General features: G+C 45.2%; 1 protein-coding gene across 1 annotated transcript in view; it reads left to right on the top strand.

Annotated features, from left to right (window-relative positions):
- The window catches only part of LOC146194023 (neprilysin-1-like), a 77,378-nt gene that overhangs the window by 27,246 nt on the left and 23,304 nt on the right, over positions 1–26,828 (top strand). The window contains exons 5-8 of the mRNA XM_084600674.1: positions 1,213–1,362; positions 11,536–11,796; positions 19,718–19,849; positions 21,831–22,112. Coding sequence (XP_084456800.1) covers positions 1,213–1,362; positions 11,536–11,796; positions 19,718–19,849; positions 21,831–22,112 — 825 coding nt within the window. The remainder of the gene's footprint in view (positions 1–1,212; positions 1,363–11,535; positions 11,797–19,717; positions 19,850–21,830; positions 22,113–26,828) is intronic.

Here is a 26,828-nt window from a genome sequence, read left to right as displayed (position 1 = left end):
CATCACCCTTCGGGGACGATAAAGAACTGAGAAAATGTTTTAACTGTCGACGAATCTACTGATTCCAAGAGCAGTTGTGTTTTCACCTGGGCGTGAAAAAGTTTTACCATCTTTCGTCGAAGTGAATTTCCAGTTAACCTGTTTTTTTTCCTTTCAGCGGTGGCACGTAAAACTTTGTTTTGACGGGTTAGGTGTTCATTAACGTAAACGGCTACAGCATCCCCAGAGCTGTAGCCGAGGTCAGCAGTCATGATTCGAGACTTATTTGCTTTTGCCAACACTGAATTGCGCTTTTCCCGCTTGGCAAATCGCAAAATGACGTTCATTTCGTCTTTGGTTTTGGTAGCTACTATATGGGAAACATTGATGTCAGCTTTCGAAACAAGTTCGCCGACAAGTATTATAAAGTTGATGACCAGTTCCGTGGTGTGACCATCTATAGGAATACCTCTCATTTCCAAGTTGCTAATCCTAGAATACGGTTCAGGTTCGTCAATTCGCTGAGCTACCTTGCAGTTTTCTTTATTTTGTCATGGGCACCTCTTAACGCTTTGACCTCTTTCATTAGTTTTTAAATCGACCTTTGTTTCGGATATGCCATCACATGATTTGCTACAGTCCTGGATTTCAGACATTTCTTTCCTCATTTTTTAACTTCCATTCCTGAGAGCACAGCAATCGCTGCATTTTTCCACGGCCCTGTCGTTCTGCCATGGCTCAGTGCAGTCGCGAGAAGGTTACCCATACAGTATATTCAGTCGTTGTCAAAAAAAAAAACGCAACTTGGTTCTGCAGCAGTGCAGAAAGAAGCGTGCAGAAAGATCATAGTGAAAACATAGTCTTACATGCAATAAGACAGCAAAATGAAAACATGCGTCTCAGAAGCACCACTGCCGACCGAAGCATCGAAACCCAGGCAGGCTGTACGTAGTTTTTTTGAAGGATGTAGGTGGCGCTACGCAGAAGTGCGCAGCCGCAGGAGGTTGTTGATATGCTTACTTCAAGATGCGTTGGAACTTGTCATGAAGGGGGAAAGGGGCGACCTCTGATACCTTGATCAGGGGTGTGATCTGGCTGCAATAAGTCAGGAAAATAAGTACATACGTCTCGGAAGCACTGCTGCCGAACTGAATGTATTAAAACGAACACGTAAGCAGACTAGAGCGTTTCTTCAATTAATCACTGTTCAAATGCGGCCGCACTGTCTTGCAGATTGGTGTGTACACTCTCTTCAAGGCCATGTTCGTTCACGAGGGTGGGCGCACTGCTCTTTTCATGGGCCAAGGATACACACTTCAGGGGAAGCTTGGCCTCCCGTTCGACACCGGCGACGCTCGCCAGCGGTTTGAGCAAATCCTCAAGGTAGGGCTTACTTTTTAAAGCGAAAGCTTCACCATTTGCTTTCGTCGGAACACCCGTCGCTGCATTCCACGTTCACGGTCCGTCGGCAGGAGTACAAAGAAAGCGAGCGCATGTCGAAACGGGTAGATGCGTCGCTTCTAAACATGCGTGCGAATGCATCTGGAGTCCTATGGTGAATTCCAACCGCAAAGCCAGAGCGTTCCGTGCGCTTCCCGACAGAGCGTCTGAATCCGGCGGCGAGCATGCTTTCCGTCCCCAATCTGCTTCTGGAGCACTCCTCATTATAAATTAAAGGTGCCAAAACAACATGAGCACAAACAAGAAGTATGGGACAGAACGCCACTCACAACTGATTTGTTGTGCAGAAAAACGTACATATACATCACTACCGGCGCATGCACAAGGAACACATTCAGCAACATGTAGTATAAGATAAGCTACGTTTAATAAACGCTTTCTCTGCATTATACAGATTGATCGACGTGTCACAGACGCACAAATTGCCTTTATTTCCAATATAAAACGCTTCAATTAGCTCTATTCCCATCGTATTGCCCCTCCTTGTCAGAATCCGCACTTCAGAAAAACATGGCTCACAAGTTCCTGAAGGAGAGGATCTGATATCCTCCTGAATTTTGGGGCCATCTTTATTTTGCCCTACGTTACGTTCATGTTCCCGCATGTTCGCTCTGCACGATGGCTTCCCAGCACTCTATACTATTGATATTTTCCTCGACACCTGAGAAGTAGACACATTCCCATATAACGTAGTAGAGGATAACTCTCTCCCCACATGCTTTACATAGATAATTTTCATGTTCCCCTGGTAGGACGTGAAAGGATCATACTAGGTTATTGAAATTTCCAGCTTGCGGTCGCCGCCATGCGATCGCCTCTCTATAGGGTATAGCAGCTGACGTAAGTTCGCACACTCACCCTTCCTTTTTAAATGGATGGTAAAACCTCGGCACATATGTCGTGCGGGCTGCATTTCCGCGTGTGCGGAGCCCGGATTTACCAAACTAGGGCGCTCAGTATAGCGATGATGGGCATCGGCAGGATTTTATCATGGGGAGGGCGAGCAGTGGCATGGCGGCAAACACTTTTTGGCACTGTGGTCGAAATAAACAATCCAGAAATATTTTTGGCATCGGCAGAAAAATAAGCAAGCACGAGTGGACGAGGAAGGAGGTGGGCAAAGGGCTGGATCTCATGGCGGGGTAAAGTGCTCTTTCGCACCCCACCTGCGGACGCCCATGAGTGGGGCACTATTCGCTCTCTTGGGGTGTTGTAATGAAGCGGATATCAGTTGCTTTAATCTTTCTACTCATCCCCGTAGCTTGTTCGCCGTGTGTGTGTGTGTTTGGCATTGAACCGAGTGAAACCATGCGGCCGCTGTAGCGTCACTCAACCGCCGTCGTTTGCAGCGGCGCCGCCATCGAAACCTAGGTAACAACGGGCTGGTCTTTGCCTATAGACAGGTGTCAACTATGACGCCATTCGACCACAGCTGTGCTGGAACCGTAACGCTCGCTTTGCGTAGCCTCTGCTGCTGTCGAAAATAAAGAGAAATATCTGCCATGGCACGCGCTAGCGCGCTTGCACACAGGCTCGTGTTTTCATAAGTGGCATAGGACAGACGGCTAATTGCGTTCTTTATTTCCACCATATCTGTTCGTACCAAAACCGGGAAAGAATCAGGGATAGTTAAATGCTGGTTGAAATGTCGGTTAAATGCTTCTAGCTGATTTCAACCTATCGCAAAAACTTTCGACAATTTAATGGAAGCAGTCCTCATGGATGATCCATGCAAGGCGTCTCGTGAAATCTTCCGTCTAGGAGGTTGCGAAAGCGTCTCAATCCGAGCATCCAGTAGACGTAGCTCGCCGAGGGACTGCTGCCCAGAGACGTGGAAAGGCGCATCAAGTGAAACGTGCCTCCACTTTTGTATTGCTTACTTAGGTTTAGGAGGGTAAAACTTTATTCATTTTTTCGGCTTATAAGTTTCTGTGTTTACGTTCTGTACACCACTGCTGAAACGCACCTGCAAAATTCAAGAAATCTTGAACGTGGATTGTTCGGGGGATGGCAATGAAAATGTTTCCCGCCAGAGAAAGAATTTAGCGCAGTGCCGATAGATTTAATTTTTTATCTGGGATCGAGCCGATTGAGCTTAGAAGTGGGAGTCTAGATATCGGCTAACCGCTACATTGTATTCTTGCTGCGCCATCATCACAGGTACAAACTGATCGGCGGCCACCGCCGCCATTTTCTCTCTGCAGATGATTTAAATATGTTAGCAATTGCTTAAATAATTTTGGTGCCGTTCCCGCTTAGACAGTGGCCACGTGATCATCTGGTCGGGAGCATCTTATGATCATGGAAGACATCTTATGTCTCACTTGCTGTGGCCATCCGACGTCATTCGGATGCATTTGGTCATGTGCGCATTCTGAGGAGTCGGTTCGCCATTCTAAATAAAGTTGTAGTTAAGCTATACGAATTCTTAATTCAGTTCAGATGAAGCTTCATTGACTTTTTTGTAACTTTTCAGAAATGGTACTGAAGCAGGGAATTAAAATTATGCACTAAAGCTCGACCAAAACAAAACAGTGACATGGTTGCAATGTTTTGGTACTGCATGGGCACCAATTGATTGCCTGCAACAAAATCACTCCTACATAGTTAGATCTACATCGGTAAGGAGCCGTTCAAAAAATATACTTTAAAGCATACAATAGATAAACGTTATATATTTGACACAATAATAAAAAATATGAGAAAGAACAAAGCAAACTGAGCGTTAAAATCTACATTTTAAGCTAAGATTATAGGCTAGTTATATATGACTGGACGCTCTTGCAGCACAGTTAGATTCGATTCTCTGTTGATGCCTAGTGACACCTGAGTTCAGTTGCTGTGAGTAGTATCAAATAAAGTGTGTATTGCGATGAACGGCATAAGCAATCTGCGTATGTATGATTTGATTCTTTTTGGGCGAACATACGTTAATCTCCGTCCGACTAATTTAGTCAATATTTATTGTAACAGATACCTTTAAGGGCACATCTGAGGCTAGTTGAATCATCACAAGGCAGAAAAGCTCCGCCGCGGTGGTGCAGTGGTTATGATGTCCGACTACTGTGCCGGAGTACCCGGGTTCTACCCCGTCTGCCGGAGCCTCAGTTTCGATGGGGGCGAAATGGAGCAGCCTGCTTGTGCTGTGCGATGTCAATGCGCGCTAAAGAACCCCAGTAGATCGACATTTCTACGGCGTCTTTCATAGCATCAGTCGCTTTTTAACGTTAAACCTACTGACCAAACAAAATCAGACCATACAAGGCAGAGCAGCGAAAGGTAGACAAGGACGTTAAAGGAAAAACGAGAAAAGTACAGCGCTGATTTACAACTGATGATTTATTTTTGAGACACTTTAATATATATACACGAGCGAAAATAAACAAAAAAGTAGGAAGATCAACAAAGCCAGATAAAATGGCGGCATCAGAAATCACGTTGGACAACCAAGATCCTCCATCTGCCGATAAGAAACGCACCTGCTCTCCTCGTTCTTTACTGCCGTACAAGACAGGGCGATACACAGATCCCTTGAGTGCAGCAAAGTAAAGCGGACCTTTAGATTTCTCGATGATTATTTTGTTACATTAGAAAGCGAGCAGGCACGCTCCTCTCAAGGTTTCCGAATTTCTACGTTTTCGAGCATTCTGAGCCCTTTGAGACGTAATTTCCTCTCGAAGAAGGAAATTAAGACTTAAACTCTTTTACCAAATATACCACAGCAAAACAGGCATCCGAAAGGAAATATACTTACATAGGCCACATTATGTCTCTGCTCGCACAGATCATGGTTTTAAAATTTTGGAATACCGTGACAGAATTAACATGTATGCCAGCTCTTTTTTTGTCCGATACATCAGTGAATGGAATCGACTTTCTGTTCATCAAGTTTGCTTCATAAATGAAGATTTGTTCTTTTCCACTGTGTAACCCACCTGCTCTAGCGCCCTCGGGATAAGCTGGGTAATCATTGAATAAAGAATAAAATAAAGAATATATTTTAACCACTTTCATGCATGTTGCGCTTTTGAGACTTGGACCAACAAGCGTCTCCTAGTTTTTGATTCAGCGCACTCTAAGAGCAGCAGCCCCAATTCATGCATGAACAGTGCACCAAAAAAATTCTGCAACCTCAAGCTGGGAGAGAGATTGTTAAATCAACTTTAACATGGTGGCCATTTGAGCTAGTTGGTGTGAATCCAACATATTGACCTATTAAAAGACAGAGAAGCACAAGAAAAGAAGTGCACGCTACAGAGCTGGACTAACAGCTGAGGTTTCTTCGAGTAAACCTCAATTTCTTGTCCAGCGCTCTCCTGTGTACTTCTTTTCTTGTATTTTTGTCTTTGGCTAGTTCAATATTGGTAAATTAGAAATGCTGTCTAGTGCAATCTGCAGTACGCGTACCCATTGACGCTCTTATCCTGAGTGGCTGAGGCCTTGTTGACAACAAAAAAGAAATTAGATGATAAGGATAAAAGATTGCGGTAATTCCCTACGCGCACTCGATTTCACATAAACTGACGAAAAAACCACGAGTCGGAATACACGTTGTATTTGCTGCTCCATTGCTCAAGTCTGTGCGAGAGCATTAATGAAATTGGTCTTAGGCACGGCGGAATTTCTCCTTTATTCTTTATTCAGAGTTTACCCAGCAGCGCACAAAAGCTAGAGCAGGGGATTACAGCTTAGAAGAAAAGACATCTTCATTCACACGCCACACTTGCTGCATTTCAGTTTAAGCGATTCCACTCTCTAATATATGTAACAAAAAGGAATTTGCGTAAGCATCAGTCCGGGCATGATATTCTCGAATTTGAAAAGTGTGGCCTATGCACCTAGAGACATAGTGTGGCTCTTTAAAATGGGCGTCTTTGTTAATACCGGTTTTATTGTGGTAAATCATAAACAACAGTTGAATTCATCCTTCATGGCACTTACGCTGTCCTTTCTGCCGAATCGTCCCAAGAAGAATCTCGCTGCGCGGTTTTGTATTTTTTTCAATGTGCTCGATGAGTGTCGTGTTCGAAGGGTCCCAAACTACGCCTTCATATTCAAAAATAGGTCCTACGCAGCATATGTAGGCGGTATATTTTAGATTGGTTTGAGAACGTCTCAAATTCCTTTGAATAAAATTTAGGGCTCTACTAGCCATAGACACCAAATCGTCAACATGCGCATTCTATGAGCAATCTGATGACAGAAATACTCCTAAATACTTATTTGCAGCTTCCTTATGCATTACATCGTTATTAATCCTATACCGGGAGCCAATAAGCTTTTTCGTTTGGTAAAAAAGACGAACGCAATTTTTAATATCTAAATTCATCTTCCAAGCGGACCACCAGGGCTGAATTTGTGATGAATCTGTTTGCAAATATAAAAAATCATGATCAGTGAGAATTGTACGATACACGATACAATCATCGGCAAATAACCGCTGATGTGGGTGGGGTTCGGGGGCCTAAGCTTCACCGCAGTGAAACCATTGGGAGTCGAGACGACGGAGCAGAAGCAGCCAGGGAGGAGAGGAAAAGAAAAGCGTTTTCTGAAGCTTTTTACATAAAGGAATATTTCCAGGTAGGAGGAAGAAAACGGAGCTCTCTGTGGAGACAATTTCCACCGTTTAAATACGGTAGGTTGTTCCCACTGCCCTAGCTGGGGAAACAAATTTCAATTGGTGCAGTCCAATCACTGGAGCACAAGAGATCACTCGGTGTGCCGCCCACTGCCGAGGGTGGTGCTCGAATATCATCTCATATCTTTCGGTGGCGAGGGCAAATTTCTCCGATGTCGATGATGATCTTGTGCTTGTGTTGGAGATAATGCACCAAGGCGAAACAGCCCGCGAAGGCGCCCGCTGGCGGCGGTCATTTCCTCCGCGTAATCCAAGACGGTCACCCGCCTGCTTCGAGAATTCAGTAAGCGGGGTTAAGGCTGCTCGGTGACGTGCCTCTGATCCATTCAACACAAGGACAGGTTCCCTGCTGTGGCCGCCATGGGCGCAAAGGAGGATTAAAGCCCTAAAGACAACCCTTCTCCGTTCCGAAGGGGGGAGGCGCGGAAGGCTGGCCGCCGCAGCAGTAGACAAAGGGACAATTCCCCGCCGTCGCCACCGCTTCAACGCATTTGGCAGCGGTTACACTCCGGCGTCCGCTAGACCCGTCTCCGTCTTCAGCTGCTGGATAATCTGCTCCAATTATCGGTCGGAGCCCCAGTCACAACACCGCAAAGCGGATGCAACGCCTTCAGAGATATTGTTTACAATTACCAAGAACAAGAGTGGTCCCAAAACCGAGCCTTGCGGAACGCCTGATGTAACACTGACGTACCCTGAGCTTTTTCCATTTAATACAACGAACTGTCGCTGCTCTGAGACAAGTAATTTTCTATCCATTTTAGTACACAGTTATTATTGTTTATTAATTCACACTAATTCTTCTTAAGAATAATTGGTGTGAAACTGTGTCAAAGGCTTTTGGAAAATAAAAAAATCCAGTCAAGCTGTCCTCTTTTATCGACACTTGATACCAAGTCGTGATAAATTCGACCATTTGGGTAGCGCAAGAGCCCCTTGTGGAATCCGTGCCGTCCTGCAGTTAACAATTTGCTCTCAGTTATGTGCCTCATTATCGCTGCATACAAACAATGTTCAAGGATTTTACATGCTATTGATGGTAATGATATGAGGGTATAATTAGTGGCATATTTTTGGGACCACCCTTGTGAACAGAAACGACATGTGCTATTTTCCAGTCATCCGGTAGAGTGCCAGCTGCTAAAGATTTGCTGTAAATCAAATATAGGTAACTAGAAATTGGTACTCAGCATATTTTCAATATACGAGGAGACATATCATCGTGCCCAATAGCTTTACTTTCATCGACGTTTTCCAGCAGTCACTGAATATACCGTCTACATCAATTTCTACTGGTTGAATCGCTTAGACATGGCTCGCAGTTGGTACGGAGCTCAAGAGTGTTTATGCAAATAGAGTGAAAGTAGTTATTGAGACTGGTTGCTCTACTCTCATCACGGCTCAGGACTTGACCTTTGTGAACTAATTCACTGATTCCTAATGATTCAGGTCTACACCCTCTACTATACTTCCAAAATAATTTGGGACTGTCTTCCATGTTATCGTAAAAATAGAAAAGTATTTGGTATTTGCCATTTTTATGCTCAGTCTGTATTCATTGGTAATATGATAAAGTCTCGAATCATGAATAACTGATTTTGTTATCTTTAATGCATGGAGCGCAAGCCTTCTCTTTTGAATAAGCTTTATAATTCGTACGGTTACCCATAGTTTTCTTTAACCTTCAAAATTTTATGTTCGACACAAACATATCTGTCAGTTCGAGTAACGTTTTTTGTAAGGATAAGCAACACCTCATGCACATCACCTTCTTTAGACAAGCATTCAGATACAGGCAATTGAAGAACGAGCTGTAATGACATACTGGGTTAATCACCTCTTCCAAAAAATACGGTTCTTTCTGCACACGCTTTCCGGTGGGGCACATCAGAATTGATATTCGCGACGACAGCAAGGTGGTCACTTATACCCGGAATCACGTTCACAGAAGTGACAAGGTTAGGTGAATAGAACAAGAGTTCTAAGATATGGCTATCACGAATTGGTTCATCTACGTACTGCAGCAGTTAAAACGTACCAGCTATATTTTTCATCTCAGAGTTAGGACGACTATGAGATTCACCCACGCGTGAGCTATCGTGCGAGATCAGATCGGGAAGATTAGAATCACCAACAACCAGCAACGCCTGAACAGATGCTTAGGAAACTATGTCGCGCAAGGACTTCAATGCCCAAAGTCTGAACTTTGTGGGCGATAAACCGACCGCACAGTTAGTGTGGTCGAATCAGGTAAGACTCCTCTGCACCACACAGATTGAATATCGTCGTGGTCAAAATTTATGCGGATGATAACAAAGCCTTATGTAAAATCCGAAAAACGCACCCTTTTAATCGTGGTCTATCTCTGCGTTAAATGGCCTAATTCTTCGGGAACGCTTCTTTGTCAGCAATTTTTGGCTTGAGCCAAGACTCTGTGGAAAAATAATGCCAGCATTTGCTGATTCTATAAGTCCAGCCAATTCGTCAGCTTTGTCCACTACACTTTGGCAATTAAAAATCAAAGCAAAAAGACCACGGCGTATATATTTGCGTTTTTCGTTACGGTGTCATGCCTTTCTGACAGGCGCAACCTTTTGTTCATCTGCGTCCCACACGAAGACCCGATTGTTAATGGTAAGCTTGTCATAGTTGAGCATACCTTGTCTTTATCAGACACTTTTTCTTTGCCATATTCCCATAGTTGTTTTCGCACCATATCAAGCTCCGCTGAGTAGTCCTGATCTGCGCTATACTGTGTATTTTTGAATTTCTAAGCATTTAGCAATATGTTCTGCTGCTCTTTGTATGATGCAAACCTTTCAATAAGTAGTTGAAATAAGCCATCGCAACAGGATTCAACATAAACCATCGCCACAGGTTCGTTTCCTGTGCTGAGGGCGACGTGTATTTCCTTGCGGCCCTGCACACGCAGTTCAAACCAGAAGATGCCGTAATAATAGACTGTCGACCTGAGTACAACTACAATAAGGCACAGCGAATATGAGCCTATCTGGGCATTCCCTGTCGTGATTGTAAATGCACTCCTCAGTTGAGCAGCACGAACGTGCTGCGCAGGTGCGATCAACGTCACTAGGATGCGATGACAAAACCACGCGATAAATCGTTGAAGCCGTAAACATCGTGAACCTTTAAGTGCTTTGTGTCAACTCCCCTTTCATAGCCCGAATACAAAAATAATTCCACTTAATATCGGAAGATCGATGAGTTTTCATATCATGTGTGATTTCTGGCCGATGCCAATGATTATTTATCGAGATTTGTTGCTCTTCTTGTTTTCTCGAGTCTGCTGTATGTTTAGTGAAGTGTCTGAAAAATAAATGATCAGTTGTAAGTTAGCACTGTATGTTCCTCTTCTTTCTTTCTCGTCCTAGTCTAACTTGCGCTTTTCTGCCTTGAGATATCTTTTAATGAACTACGAGATAGACGGATAGTGCCTCCTATATTTCTGTTTCCGTGATGAGCTTGTGGCCGGTAAAGGAAACTAGAGTTGTGAACCTCTCCGAAATAATGAGACCCGCTCAAAACTATTTGGAGATCCCAACCACACTACGTTGAGTGCTTATAAAGACCCCATTCTTTAATCGAAGATGGTTGAAAAGCTCTTTCAAGGTGAGGGCTTCGTCACTGCACCTTCACTTTCGCAATGGCTTTTTTTAAGCCTCGGGTATAAAATAACGCTTGGCGCCTAAATCTCGATGTGCGTTTGCGCGACATTCCAATTATATGACTGCCTTATGGAGCCTTTAAACTTTCTCACCAACGTCGACTAATTAATAAAGGTGGCAATCACAAAAAGAGTATTTCTCATGTCGTTGCATCCGAAGGCATTGTTTGTTTGTTTGTGGGGTTTAACGTCCCAAAGCGACTCAGGCTTTGAGAGACACTGTAGTAGAGGACTCTAGAAATTTCTACCACCTGGATTTTTTAGCATGCACTGACAACGCACAGCACACGGGCGCCTTGCTTTTTGCCTGCACCGAAAAGCGGCCGCTGAGGCCGGGATTCGATACCGCGTCCTTGGGAACTGTAGTCGAGCGCCGTAACCACTGCGCCACCCCTGCTTTTTTTTTCTTTATTACTGCGCCACCCCTGCGGGGTGTATCCGAAGGCATAACGTCAAAGTATTTTCGACATGTAAAAATGACGAAAGTAATATTCTTTACAGGAAACATGCTATACCATCGCAGTATCACTTACTTAGGCTGGAATTCGCCCAGTAGTGTTGATAATCCTAGAGGAATAAAAGAATATAAGCCGCACCAAATCAAATAACCGAAGCTTCAAGATATTTTCCCCCACTGTTTTCATCACGATCGAAATTTGTCGTGAATGTATAGCTTTATTCTCTCATGTTAACGAACACTATCACCAACACTTGCGAAGTGCCCAGACGCTATGGGTTCTCACTCTAAGCTTTACCTCCTGCATCGTGCAAGTTGTGGCTTGGACGCAACAACGTGAAGGGAGACTTGGACCTGCTAGTGCAAATAGACGCCAAGGTGGGCGACATCTTCCGCAGCTTTCCGGCGAAAGAGTTGCGTTATTCCCTGATGAATGTCGTCTCTGGCATGGTGCCCGGCGTGTCGCCCGAAGAGTGGCTGCTTGCCTTCAAGAACTCGCAGCGCTCAATCATCGATCTTCAGCTCACGGACGAGATCATCACTGTCGGATTCGACGCCTTCAAGAAAGCTATGCAGGTGAAGTGCATAAAACAATGTACGACTATTCAGTCACTGCAGACCTCAACGTAATACTGCTATTTCTCACTGAAAGAGCACCATTCGCGTTCGGCCTGTTTTAACAATACTGCGAATAATCGAAAAAAAACTATGCAGTGGTCCACGAAGAAGCAGATTAGGGAAAAAAACGAGAATATTTGGGCGACCATAAAGTACATGCACTTTTCATGAAAAGCCTGCTTAATCACAAAACAGTTCTTTCAGGAGCGCTGTATGAATATGTGATCGCAACTTTTGCGGTAGTGTTAAATACGTTTTCGTCTACGCATGTCTGATCAAAAATTGTTTTTTTTTAGCCGTGCACCTGTACCCTCATGACGCATGTCTAAGTCTAAACCTCTCCGAGATGCACACTCTTTACCAGGCATTCTAATACGTTCATTACTTTCGACGGGACTACACTCCTATTTGGTTACGAGGCAAACCATATGGTCTGATGAGTTTAGATGAACTCTGTTCATTGGCTTAAGCTATATCTAGCAATGTCGCAAAACATGTGGTCGCGCGTTGAAGCTTCGAGAGCGGGAACCAACATCGAGATGGTCTAAGCATTGCTCCGACAGTATCTGTAGAAGCGCGTCTTGGTCGGTACATGATTGGCGTTAGACCAGCCGAAGTGCGTGCCTTCCTTGCGCTTTGATCAACTGGCTCTGCCAATCCTGCGATTCATCTCTAATTACTTTCTTCTTTCCCAAATGTTTTTGTCTGTTTTGTACGGTCGTTAACATGTCCGTCTTGTAGACGGACATGTTAAGGACCTTAAAGCAATTTCTGGCTGCGCACGCGACATCTAGTGATAACGCCTGATTTTACATAGTCTGCATCTAAGCTTGTGTCATGACACTGATTACAGTGCAGCATTGGCTGCTTTACCAGCCTGTCTGGCCCTGGCTCCCCGGCAGTTTCTGGTTACTTCTAGCGTTTAGTCTGGCGCATTTTCAATCGGTGGTTTAGTCATGGGAAATAACATAGCAAGGCAATGAAGACAGATAATCAGTTCCGAGCATTGCTATCGGGGTGGATGATGTGTGCGCGTCCAAGGTAGATCCCATGGTAGCGAAACTTGCATGGACCCCGTGGGGACCAACTGAGTGAGGCACGAGTTTCTTTGCACCACCACGCCACCCTGAGAACAGTTCTAAGCACAATCGCTAATAAAACAACAAGCAAAAAAGTATGACGTCAGAGTGACCTATGCTTGGCGCGTATTTCGAATCTTTTTTTCCTCGCCGACACGAAAGATAGTGCCAATGACGACGAAGACACGACGATACTCGGTCAAGTCGGCAAAACAATTATACCTTAAGTGTTGTGGAAATTTAGTTCGACAAACAATTTCACAGCCAATTTAAGGCAACTTTTGGTGTTGAACCTATTCTATTCTAAGACGCATTGTCCAAGCATCTTTCAGTCTCCGTCGTCTTAGGCCTTGCCTTTCTGTGCGAGTCATGTAAAAGCATGCAGCGTTACACTGTTAGTTACATCCACCTTCATTCTTCAGCATGCACTGGCCTGATGAGTGACAAATGCGCCGTAGAGCTCGCACGCCACGAAAACCACAAATGCAGAATTCGAATATCGGAGAAGCAACACCAGTTTAATATCAGCTTTCGGACATGGTCAAGCAGCAACATGGTGCAGTAAGTGGAGCATCAGGCCTTAAAATAGAGTGGCATCCAATAATAACACAAAGTAGTATGTTGCATCAACAGTGCGGCCAAGCTTGAAGATGAAAAAATAATATAACAAAGCGTGGACTGTTAACACATCTTTGTTCAAGTGCATAGGTATTTATATAATAAATTGTACGTGGCTATGTTACCAGAGAAACAGGGGATACAAATAAAGGAGAGCCCGCATGAAAACGAACGCGTGGAAGTCTTCACAACATTTAATGGCAGCACTCTGTACAAATAGAGTATTACATGAAAGCGTATTGCACTTGGCGGAATGATGTGTCCACAAATAGCAGTCAGCTTACATACATCTTGCCAATGCAGTAAGATTCTCACCTGCCAAAATACTATGCAACTAAAATATATGCATTTGATAAAGCAACCCTTCACAAACAACAACAATTAAACGTCGGACGTATGAATAGACACAAGTACTTTGCCTGTGTGCTGCGTTCGCACGAGCACCCATGTAACATAATTCGGCCTTTCATTGCCTCGCAAAACAATAAAGCCTAACTCTTGTGAAGAAAGAAAACATTTCATCATATACAGCACCACTGCATAATGCCAAGAATGTTCTCTCTTTATCAAGGATGGTGAAAATAAAGGGCTTGGCTAATATTGTTTGAAGACACAAGTTTCTCAATTATAGTCTTAAAAAGGCATTCACACGCACCAAAAATAAGCAAGAACCTTTTCCCATAACGTTCCAATGCCTCTAACCATGAGCAACAGTGACTCATCGCAAAGCTTACACCCCTGCATGCCACAGTATTCCAGAAGTCCTTCAATCTTATTGAAAGGTGTGTTGCAGGTTTTTTTTTTAATGTACCTCTCATCACACATTATAGTGCTTGAATGCACGGGTGCCGAAAACGAAGATCGTTGCTTCTTACTAGTTCAGATATTCAAGGAAAACCAATCTTCAAAGGAACATACCCTCAACCAGAGCTGCAGTGTCCTGATTTATGTTGTTATCTAGAGCCCTTTTGGAATGAAAGTGAAGCTCCAGGGCAAATGCTTTGTTGCATCTGCTGCAAAGGCAACCAGTACGTTAAGCGCATGCTGAGCTTCAACAAGCGCAGCAACTGATAACGATACATATGTGCTTATATCATTTACTATTTCGACAAAGCTTTTCCGGCGACGTCAAAGTGTGGAGTGCTAAGTTTCAGGATGCGCCCTTAAAGAAGCTGGCACAATTCTTTTGAGTCTGGAGGTGTTAGTGGTGGCTGAACGGCGGCTAGTAAAGCAAGCTGCAAGATGCATGAGAAACAATTGAAAGGAATGCGTGCCACACTGCATTACATCTCAGATAAAAACTGAATACACACATTGACCGAGCCTTGCCGCTACCAGTATATCTCGTGTATAGTACACATTATCAATTTGTTTTAATTACCTCTGTAAGCTCATGAATAAGCGCCATAAAAGGAAAGTCGACGTTTCGATGGTGGCTAAACGAAGTGGCGTCCATGTGCTGTGCGATGCCAGTGCTCATTAAAGATCCCCAAGTGGTTCAAATTACTCCTGAGTCCACCACTATGGCACACCTTTCTCTCTTCCCACTATCACTCCCACCTTCCTCCCTCCCCTTCCAGCGCGATTCAGGTGTACAGAGAACAAATGTGACAGATGCTGCACCTTTCCTTTCCTGCGAACCACTTATTATTTATTTTACGAAACACTGGTGAACACTTCTAATACTGTTCGATGTTGACATTCACTTAGAACTCGTGTGCTGTACTTAAAGTTCTATTCGAGCACTCTGATAAGACGTGCTATAAAGTACCGTAGGAGTAAGTCTATATATGGAACGTAACAAAAACGAGAACTGTGGAACGCCAACGAGGAATGCACAGCATGATGTTGAGCTCGCAGAGGCGAGAGACGTCACCGTCGTCTCGGCAGCGTCAGTTATCAACCACACTTATTTTGAATATATTTTCCTAAATGCAACCACGTAAATCACGTAAGACTATGATCCATGCCCCTACCCGCCAGTAACAACTCCTCGAACGAATTTATGCAGGTAATGATAGTTAATGCGACGTAGTAACCGAAATGAGTAGCAAAGCTAACACGCGAAAGGCTGTACAGAATGCGACGCGTGCCCAGAGAGGATTTTAATAACTTGCTTGCTGACTTTCTGGGTTAAGACATAGAGAAACATACTTGCGTAAAGAGCGGACAATTCCATAGGGCCCCATAGAGAAAAATACGTAAAAAGCGGACACTCGAGCCGTTTCGCGGCCGAGCAAGTAAGGGTCTGACCACTCGCGAGACGGCGTAGCGATGTTGGCTTCCACTTCACCTCAAAGGCAGACTGCTTATCATACATACACCGGATAGCATGTAAGCTTACCCTTTCTTTACAGTTTCCATATAAACGTTGATGCTGCGCCGGTTATGTGCCGCCGGGTACGCCCACCTTACCACGCTTTTTAACGCGTTGCCTCGTTTTGCTGGTAACTTATTTCCTTTTGTCCATATAATTACTTTGGTGCTTCTTGGTCAAAGAATGCTTTAAGTCGATCGTCCGTAGCGCTTTATGAGCATAGTTTCGACATGTAACATAAAATATGAGCCATGACGCCACTGAAATGTTTTAAATATAGATACCCTTTATCTTCACCTTGCTTCTACGAGCTACCTTCTTTTCGCCGCAAGACGACTCGGCATTTGAAACTTGCGCCTTCATTCTGTTGCGTCGGAAACATTTTCAGCCGTAGCGTTGTGCAGCTAGCAGCTCAGTCACTCGCGCCCGACGCAACCTTATTTCTCGCACACTAGGGCTTGTAGTAGCTCGACAAGTGAGCAGTCGTTCTGCTGCGTCGTGAATATTTTCTGCAATGACGTTGCGCGTCTCGCGACTCAATGACTAAGACCATTTTGGGTGTGGAAGTGGGGCTGATCTGTTTGGGCCGTAGGCTGACTCCGTTCTCGATTTTGGCATCGTAAATTTTGGAAGAGGGCCAAGCCCATATTTGGATGGAAAGTCGCCCAATATTAGGGCTTGGTCAGACTAATTTCCCCCAAACGCCGCTGCGATCATGAATGACAGTTGTAAACGTCCTCAAAGAGTGGTCAAAGGTCGACGCTTCAATTTATTTCAAGTTTGTACTGAAGTACTGATTTCGCAATATACAAAGCCAAAACCCCCATAGAGGCGGTTTACTCTCATTTTAAGCTGAGTGACAAGAGAAGGCTTCAGTGCAGATGCAGAAGAGAAAGGCAGAATGCAGTCATTGTGCTCCATTGCAGCAACTAGAAAATAGTTACAACATTAAAGAAGCCAGAAACCGCGATGGCACGGTCACTATTTCGAACACGTTTGGTCGCTAGCTAGAGACAACTGAGTTCCAGAGGCAACGAAAGTTCAAAACAGGCGGTCCGTTTTTGACGGAAGCGTGCCTACTGCTATCTTCAGACGAAGTGGGTAGCGCCGCACTCATGCTATTTGCTATACCCAGGCTGTGTCAGCACATTCTAAAATGCCCGCTGGCTACAATAGAGGGCGCGACTATCGAGCAGTTAGGTATGCAGCGGCAGGTGCTATGGTAGATTTTCACTCCCAAATATGCGGAGCACATACGGTTGGTAAAGGGAGCAGATGCTCATTGCACAAATTCGTTCATTTGTGCCTAATTAAGACTTTTTATCGCGCCCTTTACTGATGCTATCAAGTTCGATTCAATTTCACAGTTGCAAAACGCTCATCACCGTCACGCGTCATAGCTCGTTTCTGTCGAGTAAGGAATACGCTCTGCATGATGGCTTTGTGTATGTGAACAGTGCCACAGTCACCCCACCGACGTCCTTAAGAGGTATAGGCAGCAATCCGGTGCGTTAACCTTTGGCATTCTTACCCTGTTCGTAAATTAGGTGGAACTCTGCTATTTATCAGACTCTGTAAGCGCAAAAGGATCTAGAAGGTGCGGTATATCAACTTGATAAAAATATATCAACATTATAAAGAAGCAGTGCGGTAAGAAAATAGCGAAGACGTGAGAAGAAACGCGCATCGGATCGCTGCCTTTACATCCGTCTGAATGATGGCTTTGCTACATTCTGATGCCGTACATACCCGCGATGTCGCAGCCACGCACAGCCTGTCACAGTATTCCGCGATAACAAAACGAAGACCGTGGCGGCAGTTTACGATTTGTAAATATTAAATTCACTTGAACCTAACAGCACTGGCAATAGGTGCCGTCTAAACATCCCATATTAACCATCTATCCCTCTCTGTCGTGCTGGCTGCCGAGCTGTAAAATATTACACGAACCATACAAGGAAGAGAGGAAGTAACATTAGAAACCATGCAAAAGTGCTTTTATTTGAGCATGCCATCACAAGAAATGTAAAACAAAAACAACCTCATAGAATGAGTATATATCCGGGCTCAGCTTAAAGTTTTTGGGCCCAGAAAGAAACATTTGCCTTCCATTCCAAACAGCACTCATAACAGAAGAATAAAATAATGAGCATATAGGAAGTAAAAAAAAAAGATTCTGAAAGCACACGCTGACACGAAAAGTTCGAAACTTTCTCACGCATTCTGCACAGAAAATACGAACGTTCTTTAACTTCACGCGCAAATGTACCAGCAGCTTGAGGTAAGAAATTTTTTAAGTGCTTCCTAATTTTTTTTTCTTTAAGGGGTGGCACTTGTCTGCTAGCTAAGCTCCGTACTTTGGACACGCTTTCCAGAAAAACGAATTATCAACGCCTAACGCCCTAACACATTCAACACGGAAAAGGGACGAGCGTGAAGAAGGGGCAGGGTCAAAAATGCAATTTTGTTTGACAGAAAACCTAGACATTGATAAATTTCATTCATAACGGTGACGTGTAATTCACAAAAGCAATTTTCCACAGGAAACCGTCAATTTCGAGCCATGGTGAGTTAAAATCTAATTGAATTTCTGACCATCCGTGTGCATGGAAGTTTTACTTGAAAACCAAAAAACACGCTTCAGAGACATCTGGCGAGACAAGAAGTTCGGGTAAGCACATAGAAGAACCACGTTTTCCCCGGGAACTGCAGCTTTAAAAAAAGCAATCAGTTGAAAACAAAACGTTCTAGCAATGTGTGCACCCAGTTCGGCGATCAGGCGAGATTGTTGCTAAATGGCTGCCAGAGCGCCGTCAAACCTCCGCCGGAGCTCCACGGAAGGCCAGACGGAGTGGCTCTGGGGCTTGCAAGGTTCTGTGTTCCGTTTTATTCGGAGTTTGTTCCCATGACAGAAACTTCTTTAGTGCTGCCATTTGGTGTATTTCGTATTTAGTGTGTACATATTGTTACATTAGGCGGTGCATGCACTGATATCTGCACAAGCACGGAAGAAGAAGAATCTAGCCAGTTTTATTGAAGACGACGTTCGAGCAGTGTCGGTTGGTGCCCGGTTGACGCTGCTGTGTTTCTGCGTGCTTTGTGCGGTGTCATCTTGGACTAATCTCTTGGCCTTACCTTGCCACGTATCATCTTGGTGGAGGTGACTAAAGGTCCCTGTGCGCACAGAATAGAATGTCAGAGCAAAATATCACAGAAAAAGCTGGATTTACGCAGTGGCCGCCACCTACCGGGGCTCACAACGACGCCAGCAATAACCACTATGACCTCCGAGGCAGCCCCTACCATCGCAGCAACATCGTCTCTGCCAGAGGTACTCACGAGGATCCGCGACGACTGGCTAGATGAGTACGAGCGTTGCAGCAGAAACAACAACTGGGACGCGGCCATTATGCTAGCGAACATTATCTTCTATTTGGCGGGAACAGCTCGGACGTGGTTCCAAAATTACGAGCAAGAGTTAGTGACCTGAGAAATATGTAAACAAAAGCTTCAGGGCTTGTTCTGAAAGCCAATCTGGCGGGTTCTCGCAGCAAAAACAGAACTTTCCACTCGCACCCAATCCCCCACGGAGTCCTACCTTGCCTATATTCAAGGCGTCCTTTCGTTGTGTCGCAAAGTGAACAGCTCTAAGCCAGAAAGTGACGAGATAGAGCATATTCACAAGAGCATAGCGGATGATGCGTTCAACATCCTCTTCTTTACGGATTGCGCTACCGTCGGCTCTGTGCTTCAAGTCTGTCGAAAATTCGAGCAGGCTAAACAACGCCGTCTCGTACATCGCTTTGACCGCCTTCTGAACACGGCAGCTAAATCATCCTGCGCTGACCTGCCGCCTTTGCAACAGCCTTCTTATCCAGCTAACATCACTCAGATCATCCGCAGAGAACTCGAGGCATTGGCTCCTACACCACTCACGTCTCCGCCGCCCGACACCATGGCCATGATACACGCCGTTGTTCGCGAGGAACTTGCCAACGTCGGCATTTTCTCCAGCCCTGTGCCGACACCGTCACCAACGCACCCTGTTCCTGTAGTGGCTGCTGCTACCGCCAGCCAGGCTTCCCCACGTCGCTACCCTAGCCGAAATCCTACAGAGTGGCGCACCTCAGTGGGCAGGCCAATTTGCTTCATTTGCTGTCGCGCCGGCCGCACATCTCGTTATTGCCGTAGCAGTACCTTCTTCGCCCCTCGCTCTTACTACAACGCCGGCCGTCGATACTACAATATACCTCGACGCTTCCCTGCTCAACCAGAGGAGCCCCGCCCCGCCTTTGATGAACCTGGATATTAACTTCCTCAAACAGATCAGCCTCGTAACGGAACCGTCCCAACTGCCCATTGTTCCAGCTGATCTTCATCCCCACTGGCTCGTCGATCACGTTAAACGGTGCCTCGTTGTAGCACCCCCCCCCCCCCCCCCCAATTATAAGCCGGCACCTACTCGGGAAACTAGCGAGTGCAGCGCCCGGCAGTGACGCTGCATTACCGACCCGGAGTGTCAACTCGGACCTGACCCCCACATCCAGACGGAACCTCATAGACATTCTTATGGACGGAGTCTCCGTTTCTGCCCTTATTGACACTGGAGCCCGTATTTCAGTCCATAGTTCGTCGTTCCGCAAGCGCCTCAAAAAAAATCTTACTCCAGCTAACACCTCTAAAGTTTGTGCTCCTGATGAAGACACTGCTGCTATCATCGAAATGTGCACTGAGCGTGTCAGAATTGCCGGCCGCCACGTCCTTGTGCTCTTCGCCGTCCTTACTGCTTGTCCTCAAGACGTGATTTAGGCCTAGACTTTTCAACAGCCCATTCCTCTCTCATTGGCTGTTCCAACGGCCATCTGCGGCTAGCCTTGTGTTCACAACACAATTGTGTTCACAGCCCCAGTACTGACCATTCCTAGCCTCGCCTCCGCTCCAGTACATTTACTCGCCTACCTTCCGAGGCGGCAGTATATGTGCCCATGTCACCTTTTCCCTCCCTTCCTGACGGCGACTGCGTTGTCAGCCCCATCACCGACGTCATTCTACAGCGCAACATCGTCCTACCTCATAACATTGTACACGTAGAGAATAACCTCACCTACATTCCCGTACTCAGCTTCAGCATGTCTTCGCAAGTTTTCCCAGAGGGCATTTTCCTTGTCGAGCTGTCCCCTTTGTCCCCTTTACTATTTCTGCAGTGCTGTTCGACCTTCACGCCGAGGTACCTGCACAACCTCCCGTCACATAGTCCGGAGGACCACATCTCAGCCATGGTTGCCTCTGACCTGCGTCCCGAATATGCCAGCGCCCTTGCCGGCCTTGCGGTCATACAGCGACACTTTTTATTTCGGTCACGGATCCCTGGGCTAAACGTCCGTCGTCACACATCGCATCGATACTGGAGATACCTACCCTATTCACAGATGGCCTTGCAGAGTTGCTCTTACCGAACGCCCGATCATTCAGGAAGAAGTGGCGAAAATGTTGGCCAGCAACATTATTGAGCTGTCGAGCCGCCCCTGGGCGTCTTCTGTAGTAATCGTCAAAAATAAAGACAACAGCTGGAGGTTTTGCGTAGATTATCAACACCTAAACAACATAACAAAGAAGGACGTGAACCCTGTTCCAAGGATCCATGACGCCCTCGACTGCCTGCAGCGACTTTTATCTTGGGTTTTACCCACAGGTTAGTTTATGCATTAGCACTTGCAGTCTACTTTGCCACTTACATACTTTCCATGTACTCATTAAATAAAACTAGCGCATATAACACAGACACAGACATAAGAGACTGTGGTATATGCTCTAGTCTTGTTATTAATGACGAGACATCAACTAGCCCAGCTTTCTGCCTTGTTTTCATGCACCATACTTATCGCATTTCATCGTTTGTGCGGATTATCTTATACTGCCCACAAAATGAAGATTGCACGCTGTGCATGGTATATCTTGCTCTCTGGTTACCCACGCAGCTGGTGATGAAGTACGGATTGCGGAAGGCTGCCTTCTACATGGCCACGAACCTGGAGGCTGACGTTGTGTACATCCTCTCCATGCGAAGCACGATTGCTCAGAGCGAACCGGCAAAGGCTCTCTACTGCCTCGGTTTCACGTACAAGTCCCTGACGCTCACGTGGGCCTTTCTCGCCGCACGGCACCTCGCCGAGGCACGGAGTATCGGCGTACTCCATGACATCCTTGGATCCATGCAGGAAGCAATCAGCGAGTACCGCGACGCGTTTGCCTGGATGACGGTGCGTCTGCATGTATCCGCCAGTAATCGCTTTATGGACGAGAAAAAAGATAGAAAACAATACATTTCTTTAACGTCAAATAATATCTGGAGGTATTTTTCTCCTAGAAAGAGAGAAATCGTAGTTTGTGATGACCCCGTCATGTGCGGGGCCTTGCATTGAAGTGCCTAGTATAATACCGACAAGTGGAATTCCCGAATGCACACAGTGGTCATACTTTGTTGTTCTGATGGTCGCTGGTTAATTAGGAAAAGTTAGTCCCAATGGACGGGGAATTATTTGATGCCCTGACTCGCAGACGGGATAGCAGTTCCCAAAAGCGTGGGGTTTCATTTGGTTAGGGCGCAGTTGTAAGCACAGCCTTAGACAACCTAATCTTAAATGACTTGCGATCACCGACTGTCATAGACTTTGCTATGCAGCTGCGTTGGTGAATATTGCAGTAGAGTAGCGTGGTCGGAGCAGAGCAGATAGATATTTTGCAGTAGCAGAGACTAACGTATTCATTGCCTTCAAAGGCTTCTCTCCCACTGCAGTTGACGGCAGTAAATGTATGCTTAATCAGAAAAATATACTTGCAGACACACCACCCCGTCCCTTGAAACAAACTTTATCTCAGGAAAAACATATGAAAAATTGTGAGGAGGTGCCTAATCTCGTTTTTGTGTTCTCCCATGGCTGCATCAAGTATTTATTAATTTTGGTGACGCCCCGTCACTGTAAGTTCTCTAAGAACGCATAGCTACACTAAAAGAAAAAGCCAGTCCACACTGCGGAAAGTTTAGGTGCGACATATGTTTTTAGATGATTTAATATACATTACCAATATAATATTCAACAAGGTTCCAGGTTGAATAAACAATGTTTTCAATGTTTTGATAACTTTACACACGTCCACACGGGACACACAAACACACGCACGCACACAATAACACACACACACACGCACGCGAGCACGCTCTCACGTGCGCAAATACTAACGCTTCTATAGCATTCGAAGATCCCACATTATGTGAAAGGGAAACTAAGCTCCGCTTTGAACAATCCGTATACATACGAGCCTGCGTAACCATAATAAAAATATAAATAAATAGAATGAAGCCTACGTGGCCTAGGAATAGCGTATCTGAATCGGGACCCAATGGTCACGGTTTCGATTCCCTAGCCAAATTAGCAAGATTGGCAGATCCTGACAAGACAATATGGCCATTCGAAGCTGCTTTCGATGTCCGACCAGTCAATGCTGAACTATGTTAGTGCAAGCTACCCCTTTGCATTTGTATGTCCTCAATTTGTGCCCACAGCGCCAATGTCTGCAACGCCGGCACCAGCGCTTTAACCGAAAAAAGGTCCAACAATATCGCTCCTAAGATAAATTGGAGCGCAAACGAAAGACTATCCACAAAGAGGCAAACACAAGAACAGGCGCTAACTAACAACTGTTTTATTCTTCATGATAACGCATATATATGTACCCTCAGCCACCATAGCACGAGCAGAGCAAAATAAACAAAAAATGATATTTCACTCAATGCACAACGCCAAGTCATTCAGTGCAAATCAACAGCGCTACGAGCACATGAACTTATATTGCCGCCACCATTTGACCATATTCGGCTGTGTAAAGTGAAGTATCGCTAATGCAGTCTTTTGCTTTTTTCTTTATGTGAAAGGCTTCCAGTTCCAACCTAGCGCGATCATTTCTGCTTCTTCCCAGAATCGACGTATCAGAAAATCGCGGTGCTCACCTGCAATCAAGAAAGTGTGACACGAGATGCAAACCTTCGTCATCTTTGTTTTTTTTACATTTGGCGCATGTTCCCTGAGTCGCTCATTAATGCAGCGGCCTGTCTGCCCGATGTAGGTCTTTCCACATGTAAGAGGGATGGCATAGACCACTCCTATAGTGAATGTGATGCGTTTGGTCTCGTGCCTGATTTGGCAACCATGCCTCCCATCACCGCACGTGCGGGAGCACAGCTTGGACAGCTTGTTCGGGCCAGAGGGACACAATGCCCGGTGGCAACTTTCTTGAGGTGGTGAGACACCTTATCAAGATACGGCATTACCACTGGCCTGAACGTTTCCGTCCAGCCGCCCACTGCCTTGAAGTTCTGGTTTTTTGCTTCTGGATCAATGCCTCGGCAACGGCTGTCAAGAGCGCCAAAGGAAAATCTGCTGCCAAAAGCCGGCGCACCTGATCATCAAAACTTAATTGCATCTTATGCACACATGACTTTCTGAGGGACGATCCATGCATGAAGACGCAATGCCTCTTTAAACGATTTTAGAGTGTGCAGACTTCAAAGATAGAAGTTCCTTCTTTATCAATCAATCAATGCCATCAGTATTTATATGCAACAAAATACATAAAGAATATTTGTACCAATCGCCGCGGGGCTAGTAGACGGACCACTATAGAATAAACTTGATCAGGCAGCCGTAATGAGCACCCACACAACACAAAAAAGATGAAACAAACAAAAAATCTACATGCACGGAGGAAAATACATTTCAGCAAACAATTATTAGGTGAGCGGACAACAAAAATGGAGAGCGAGAGGGGGGGGGGGGGGGGGAGGCTTGTATTCCCAGCATGCATGACTTTCTTGGAGCTCGAGGCTAAAGTCCAAATGCTGCAAAACACCCTTGTGGAGAAGCGCGTGTGTAAAAACAAGGCCTTGTCCATGTTGCTTGAAATCATTTAAAACTTCATTAATGGTATTCTGGTAGGACGAGTCAGAGTTTAAAAGCACTAAAAAGTCATCAACGTACCTGAAAACTTTTCTAACAAGACGGACGTTAAAACCAAGGTCTAAATAACGGTCAACAATGGCTAAAAATATATCACACAGAACTGGAGCGACACAAGGCTCAATACAATTAGTAACCAAATAAAAAAAATGTCATTCCGCTGTAAATACGGCTGGCCTTTAAAAACGATAAAAGTGACCTTTAGGTAATGCTATTAAAGACTTAAAAAATTCCGCACAGAAAGACCGGCATCATTCTGGAAAACAATCACTCCGTTTTCTTCAATGCATGAATTTACAGAATTCAAAAGTGCATCCTGCTGCACTGAATAGAATAAATCTTCAATGTCAATAGAAAAAACATAAGCGATATGCTCATTGCATTTCAAAAACTGTACTACTTCTTCCGAGTTCTTGGGTCTGAACGGGTCGCTTACCTGTAACAGTTTCAACCTCTTCTGCAGGAATTGGCTTCCATTGTGCTGTCAGCATCCAGTCTTACTTACAATGGTTCTAAAGGGAATGTTCGGCTTGTGCGTCTTAGTCGTAAGAAATAGATAAAAATCGACCTCTTTTGTTCTCTATGTCCTTTGCAGGCGTCTTGTGTTTGCCTCTTCTTTATGGATCGTCTCTCGTTTGTGCTTCAATTTACCTTAGGAATAATGCACCAACTAACCCCAACCGAAATTGTATTGAAACAGTATCGCGTTTAGGTAAGTGGTGACGATTATTTTATTTTCTTTTTGGTTCCTTAGCGATCTAATGGCCTTCAGTAATAAGCTGCAGGAAAATAAAATTATGGAAGATACTTAAGGGCCACCTTTAAGGATATGATGCGATAGCGTGGTGTACCAGTCTATATATAAAGCCCTGCTCTAACCAAGCCGTATGAACGTGTCCTGCGGGGCGTAGGGGTAATCGGAATGCAAGCATACTGGCAGGCTGATTGTGATATCACCCTTGCATATGAAAGTAGAGGGGCGTTGCTGCCAGACGTGATGTTAGGCAAATCTACGCCCAGTTAACTGCTCGACCATGTCAGCTGCCAGCTACCGCATTCTCGTGCTTTCTCGTTCACAACGCCGGCGGATGGCCGCCGACGGCAGCCGCCAGCCACTGACACCGGATTTTCGGCGAGCAGAGCCTTTATGCTGTCGGGGTAAAATATCGATCTTCTGGTGTTCAGATAAAAGAAAAACGTATTGTATTACTTCAACCTCCTTCGCTGCAGAAACCGGTGAAACCTGTTTTAGACGCTACCTTTGTCCGCTTGGTTCTGAAAGTAGGTATGCGTTCATATGAGTGAAAATAGGTGGATGACACTGCATAAACAGATGAAGCCTTCCAATCGGCATCCTCAAGAAAGTGAAGCCACTGTATTGTGACGACAGCTTTAAGCAGAAGCCTGTAGTGGAGTTCCTAGAATGCCAACAAAGGTTTTAATGGAATTTTCGTGGAGCGGACTCATGATGTCCATTAGAGCTTGTTCGCTATCTTGTTCGCATTATTTGAGGAAGTACGGGGCTTTGTTGACGAAAATGTGCACAGTAGACACCTTAAGGCAAGTGAGAGTTGAACCTGGCTACCACAACAGTGGCTGGTGTCAGCTGAAACCGTCAACGTGTGCAGGTGGACCATTACAAGACTGGTAATAAAAAACAAATTCGACCAATAAGACGTACGAGCTGCAAAGCGAGCAGTGTAGTGCTCGCCTTAAAGCCTGTTCGTCTTAATTGTCGAATTTGTTTTGTGTGGATTTCTCCAGTATGCACGTTGAGAGGCATCAAGGTTCAATAAGGGGCCGCGTCCGAGCTTACCGGGGACATCCCCGTCCGGGTGGCCAAAAGCGAAAAATATAATAATAAAGAACCTAAAACTGATTATGCGTCGTCGATAAGGGCTTGCCATCGCGTCATACCCTTAATGGCAGAGCCTGTGATACCCCTGCCGCGCGAAAGTTTAT

Source organism: Amblyomma maculatum, chromosome 4, assembly GCF_055883805.1.
Source record: "Amblyomma maculatum isolate TAMU_Amacu chromosome 4, ASM5588380v1, whole genome shotgun sequence".
In the NCBI taxonomy this organism is placed as follows: Eukaryota; Metazoa; Arthropoda; class Arachnida; order Ixodida; family Ixodidae; genus Amblyomma; species Amblyomma maculatum.
Note: the sequence above shows the minus strand (reverse complement) of the source record. Positions and strands in the feature narration are given on the sequence as shown.